Source organism: Oxyura jamaicensis, chromosome 4, assembly GCF_011077185.1.
Source record: "Oxyura jamaicensis isolate SHBP4307 breed ruddy duck chromosome 4, BPBGC_Ojam_1.0, whole genome shotgun sequence".
NCBI lineage: Eukaryota > Metazoa > Chordata > Aves > Anseriformes > Anatidae > Oxyura > Oxyura jamaicensis.
Genome location: NC_048896.1, coordinates 33,788,127 through 33,794,608, shown reverse-complemented (window position 1 = coordinate 33,794,608; position 6,482 = coordinate 33,788,127). Strand labels below are relative to the sequence as shown.

General features: G+C 35.6%; 1 protein-coding gene across 2 annotated transcripts in view; it reads left to right on the top strand.

The window, feature by feature from the left end:
* Nucleotides 1–878: 878 nt before the first annotated feature.
* ASB5 (ankyrin repeat and SOCS box containing 5) overlaps nucleotides 879–6,482 on the top strand; it is a 26,323-nt gene continuing 20,719 nt past the window's right edge. Inside the window, exon 1 of one of the 2 annotated variants that reach the window (XM_035324119.1) lies at nucleotides 879–1,178. In XM_035324119.1, coding sequence (XP_035180010.1) covers nucleotides 983–1,178 — 196 coding nt within the window. In that variant the 5' untranslated portion in view covers nucleotides 879–982. The remainder of the gene's footprint in view (nucleotides 1,179–6,482) is intronic. The other variant, XM_035324122.1, reaches the window with a different exon arrangement.

The following is a 6,482-nucleotide window of genomic DNA, read 5'->3' as shown; positions in this document are numbered from 1 at the left end:
CTAATGGAACAACTGGTGTGTGACTTCTGATAACGATGAGTAATAAGCTTATGGTATATAAGCAAATTAATTCTTCAAAAATCTGAAGAACTTTGATTCCCCTTTCTAAAACCGGCCAAGAAATAAAACCTGCCACATCATTAGCTTAAAATAATATGAAACAGCACAATGAAATGTGTATCATAAGCAGTAGAAATTTTTCATGCTGTATATTTACTAGTGCCTTTATTTAAAATGTTGAGATCTTTTTTATAAGCACATGTTAGAGTTTGATTCTTACCTGCTCTAAGTGCTGTTTTTTTTGATTTTTTTTTCTTAAGAAAAAAAAGCTATAAGCCATGCTTATGCTATAAGCCATGCATACGTGCTATTTTCATTCAGCCTGAAAAAAATAACAGGAGGCTGTCAAAGCTTGTCTATTTTAAAACCTATGTATCTTTATTAATGTGTATTTCGAGTATTTAGTGATGTGGTTCTGTTCTTTTAAGAAAAATGTTAGCCAAACATAAAATGAATTACATAAAAGAGCACTTGTACTTAAGCAGAAGAACTTATTTTAGCAGAAACTGACTTATTTACCTGAGTTAGCTGTTTTAGTACATGAAATTGTAGCTTATAATAATAATATTTTTGACAGTGTCTTTTTAAACGTGTATAAATATGATAAATAAATGAATTACAAATGCAGAATCTGGAATGAAACAGACCTTTTAAGTGGAACAAGTACAATCCAGGCTCTTGCAACTTTTATCTGTTATATTCCGTCCCACTTGAATATCACCAGGCCAGCAGGAGTGGTAGTGAACTCAATACTATGTACAGTATAAATAATCCTCATATTTTGAGCAGCAAGCATCATGACCAGCTGATATTTTCTTTCCTCAGCACCAGTTGTTCCCAAGAGTGCGTAGCTGGAGCCATATGATCTTATCAACACATTTGAGAGCCCTACCCAAACACTGAGAGAGATTTTGCTGCAGCAATGACTGTCATAGAAGAAAGTCGCCCTTTTGCCCAGCAGCTATCCAATGTCTACTTTACTATACTTTCCCTTTTTTGTTTTAAACTTTTTGTGAAGATCAGCCTTGCTATACTCAGTCACTTCTACATTGTGAAAGGGAACCGTAAGGAAGCAGCAAGGATAGCTGCAGAATTTTATGGAGTTCCTCAAGGACAAGGTATATTTGTATTTACTATCTTATCGCTAAAGTTTGTGTTCTTTATTGCTGTGTTTTTTTTAAGTATTATTTATTTATTTATTTATTTATTATTTTCAGGCAATTATCTGCTAGCCTCTTTTATATCCAGTTTGTCAAATGATACGTAGGAGGAGGTTTTTTCTATAGTTCTCTGTTATTTTTAAGAAAAATCTGAAGGAACACTGTTAGATTCTTTAAGCAAATTATTATTAGTAGTAGAAGTATTTTTTTGCATATTAATATTAAATTCAGAATAAAACTGAAGTATTACAATCAATGTCCTGTTAGGAGAGAGGCCTATGCCTAAGGCTGCCAAACACTTCCCAATTTAAGACATTTTTCTTTCCCCGTGGCTTCTAAGGTTGCCCCCACTTTAGCCACGTGTGGGTGAAATTTTCCACACTTGGCATATTATTATTTTGCAACACTCTAGTGAAACTAGTCCAGATAGTTCTGAGAATTATTTCTTGATTAGGTTAAAGTTATAGTTTATTTGAATCATAGAATGGTTTGGGTTGGAAGGGACCTTTGAGATCATCTAATTCTACCCATCCCTGCCTGGACACCTCCCACTAGACCAGGTTTCTCAAAGCCCATCCAATCTGGCCTTGAATGCTTGGAGGGATGGGGAAGATACAATCGTTCTGCACCTTGAATGAGCATCTTGGAATGTATCAGGAAACTTACTGTTTGTCAGGGTGAGCTTTTGTGCATCTGTGTGAAAATTTTACTGGGTTGAAAGCTCTTGTGAAAATTCCTTTTTCTGTTTGCTGAAGCAGAACTTTGGCAGAACTGGGCATTACTGTTCTCACAAGCTCATCTCTGGTGAGCCAGTACCATTTTCATACAATACTTTTTCTGGGTCACAGACAACAGAAATCTCTTTTCTTAATTGAGTGAGCCATGCTTTTGTTCAGCATGGGATCCCTGATGCCTCACTTGTCTTTGATTGCTCCTTGTGTTCTGAGATGACTGAAAGTTTGAGTTCAGCAACAAAACAGGAAGACTTGTCTTGTCTTTTATCACATTCATCATTGATCTCTAGGTAACATGAGTTACCTTAGAAATAATGTGAGTTAAATGTGAAGGGGAAAACTAGAAATATGCCAAAAACCAGCTACAAACTTGAAGATCTTTTCCTTCTTCAGTATTGGGACAAAGAAGAAACTTGCTTGCTTTGCAGAACATTTTACTTGAGGTGTATTTATATCATGTCTTCTTTGCATGATTTAGAGAAAGTTCTGAAACCCAGGTTTTTACATCTGAGTATATTAATCAGATCATATGAACTATTACGCATATGTGCTTGTGTGTGAATATATGTATAGGTGTATGTGTGGGTGTATGTATGTACACATGTTCCCTAGAGTGGGATGGAAAGGACTGACCATCTGTCCCACTGGCAAAAATACTCACAGAGTATATGGTAGGTAGCCCTTGCTTAACATTGATAAGAACTTTTTGTCAGAAAACTTTCTTCTAGCTCTAAGGTGGATCTGTCTGTGAAGGCAGACACAAAATCTGAGTAAGGCAGGAAAAGACTGGGGGAAAAGTAGAGGGAAAGGAATAAACTGCATCAAGATGAAAAGCAAAATAGTCTTCCCTATGTCATCTTTTGAATCCAGGTCAGTCATCAGATATCTGAGATATTATAGCCAAATAAATGTATGTTCGGCCTTCTACTAGTCAGCCCATACAAAAGATCAAGATCTGTCACTCTTGCAGGTTGCTGTTTTGCTCAGGTAGCAGACATTTATACTGATCTTAAAGGCTCACACATACTGTGGAGTTTCTGTTTTTCTGTTTGGTTTATTAAAAAACAAACAAACAAAAAAACAGTTAATGCAACTATTTTGTGTGTAAACTGTATTTTTCACTGTCCAACCTGCAGTGTTTGTGTCTAGATTTGGAACAGTTCTAAGCAAGTGTTCAGCTAATGTTTCATAATCTACAAATTCAGCCATTTGTCATGATTAACAGTATTGGTCCTTGCTCTCTGAGATGCTAGTGAGACTCTTCAAAATCCTGATTTTCTCTTACCCTGTCTGCATCTTTGCTCTGTGTTTGTAGAAGGGGGCATGATACTGCCTTAGCTCACACCATGTTGTGGCATTTAGTTTGTTTATCTTTGTGAAGTACCGTATGGAGATACCTTCATAGAGTTTATAAAATACCGTGAACAAAATATCCTGTTCAAAGTAATATCTGGAAGATGTTCAGTAAGTTCTGTGAAGCCACAGCTCCAACCATTAAATAATAAAATTAAATACTGAATATCTAGCTGATTACCAATCCTGTTATTTTATTTTATTTTATTTTTTTATTAGGCAACAGAGAAGTCTCAGCAGGAAACCTGCCCACAAAACAAAACAAAAAAAAATAGCCTATCATTGCCTAATTGAAGTTTATAGTATCTTAGGAGTAGCTCCCATTAGAGGAAATGTTGGTTTTCATTTTCTAGTTTTAACTTGATTATATTACTCTTAAAATCCTTCTAATGCTCGTATTTTCAGTTTGCTTGTAGTATTACAAAATTGCTTTTTGCTGTTATAAAGGCTGGCTAGGATAGAGTGTTATAATTTTGAAGAAGAAAAGAGCCTTTGGAAATGTGCTACTAGCCACAGGCATTATTCCATATTTAGCAAATTGAGTTCTTGAGTTAAAATAAGCCATGCTTTGTACAAAGCTTTAATAATTGAGGACATTTTAGGTACTGAGCACTAGTACATTATGGAACTCATTTTACCATATTGAAGGTGTAGGGGTGAATACAGGAATTGAGGCCTAGGAACCAACAATTTCTTGGCTGACTGCCTTAGTTCTGTGACTTTTTTTTTGTTGTTGTCGAACACAAGGAGACAGCTTTACCTATATCATCTACCTGTTGCAGTCTTCTTGCTAGATAGAAGTGAAACATCATGTTTTCTTCCTTCAGATTTCAGAAATATCTTCTCTCATTTTCTTTGCAGTCTACTGTGTTAAATTTATCCTTTAGATCTCACATGTATGTGAACAGTTGGATTGGGACAATGCCCATAATTAATTTTAAATTATTATATGGTGTATGTGGCATTGAAATATAAGAACTAGATCAGTGTCCAGCATCAGATAAGTCCAGAAATGTGTGTATAAAATCTCTACTAATTATAAATTACAGTTTGTTTATGAAGATGAAGTTTGAGTAAAACTTTTCTTCTGTACAGCTAAGAAGTACCTTGAGAGGTAATTTGGACCCTCTAGTACCAAATATACAAGGGTTGCCTGGTAAATATTTGTTTAACCTGTTTCTAAAATGCTCAATAATAGTAATTTCTGCAGTGTGCTTATGCAACCGATGCCAATTTTTACTATTCTCATCACTAGAATGCTTCCCACTTAACCTGAGATCTACGTAAATCTTATATAAGGAATGCTTTTATCAGTTTTTTTCCAAGTATGAAATTTAAAGACTACTAGCATGAGTGTTCCCATCTCTGTAGTTTTTGTCTTTTCCAGCACAAAGGAAAAAGGATTTCACTTGGTCTGTTCTCTTAAGTCTTGTTTTCAAGACCTGGAATTACTGTAGTTGCCTCTGGACTTGTGCCAGTGCATATGCAATTCACAGACATCTTTATTCATGTCTAATTCCTCATGTTAAACGGAGTGCTCCAGCTGACACTTTATGGCTGCACCCAGTGGAACTATCCGTTGTACAAAAGTGGGACACTTATGTCACGTGCTGTATATGTGATACTCCTGTGGTGATTTTTTTTTTTTTTTTTTTTTTTCCCCACAGTACAGTATTATGGATTGTGGCCAACTATAAACCGCATGTTAAAACAGTGTCACCGTATTATGTATTTGCTTCTTCCACTTTAAGTATAATACTTTATACTTGCCTTCAGCTAACTTCACACAATTTCTCCATTTTACTCAAATCTGTTTTAAACTGTTGCCCTCTGAGCAGTTGCAGCACCTGCAGTTCAGTGTCATCCACAGATTTTAGAAAAAATAAATCATCATCAGTATTTTCAGTATTAAAACACCAAATAGCACCAAATGCAGGACAAAACTATGCAGTCTTTTACATTTGTTTAAAGTAGATTAGACACTATGTCTTAATAAACTATCATTTTTTTTATTTTTTGGCCTCTGGTGAAGTCAGTGGTATTAGTAGCATAAAAGGCTTAAATGAAAAAGGCATCCATTCTATTGTAAAGGTCCAATTTACTGGATTATTTTACTGGATTAGTTACTTTGGCACTGATCTTGTAAACACTTACTCATATACTCAATACTTGCCCCATTGAATTGAAAGGGACTGATTAGTTATTTAGAGCTAAGTGCTTTGCAATCAGGCACTTATAGCTGTGCTATAAATAGATTATGATACCTAGGTTTTCTGTCTATCTAGCTTTTCTGTTTACCTAGCTTTTGTGTTAAAGTGAACGTGTATTTATTAATTATTCTAGAAAAATATTTTTATTAATTTATTTTATGGAAAATGTCATAGCACATGTATGTTTATTCAGTTTTAAAGTTATGTGCCCTATAAACCGACCTACAAAAATGAACTTACTTGCAGATTAATTTGGGGTATAATTAGCTCCTTAATAGGCTATCTTCAGTAACAGTGACTTGCACAGTAAGATTAATTCTCTTGCAGTATTTCCAGATCTGTGAAGAGTTAATAACTCAGGCTTTTGTACACCTGTTGCTTGACAGAAACCCAAAGATCAAAGCAACCTTTAGGCTCTTCCTACTATACCAACCAGCTGCTCATACCATGAAAGTACTCTATACATACAAGTGCTGAGTTAGAGATTGAGCTGATTTTTATAGTTCCTTTGCTTTAGGATGAGGTAGTAGGCTCTGATTTCAAAAGTACATGCATCAAATCTTCAGACATAACTAATTGTTAGATGTTTTGGGGACCGTAAGACATAAACTCTACTGGGAAATACTGCTGACGGCTTGGCTTATATGGAAGAGTCCATAACATGATTAATATAGATAATATAATAGAAGTTGGAGATATAATTACCATTCATAAACCTGTGTAAGGCAAAATATTATGTTTTCATAGAATCACAGAATGGTTTGGGTTGGAAGGGACCTTAAAGCCCATCCAGTTCCAACCCCCTGTCATGGGAAGGGACACCTCGCATTGGAACAGGTTGCCCAAAGCCCCATCCAGCCTGGCCTTGAACACCTCCAGGAATAGGGCATCCACAGCTTCTCTGGGCACACTGTGCCAGCACCTCACCACCCTCTGAATAAAGAATTTCTTCCAAATATCTAAAC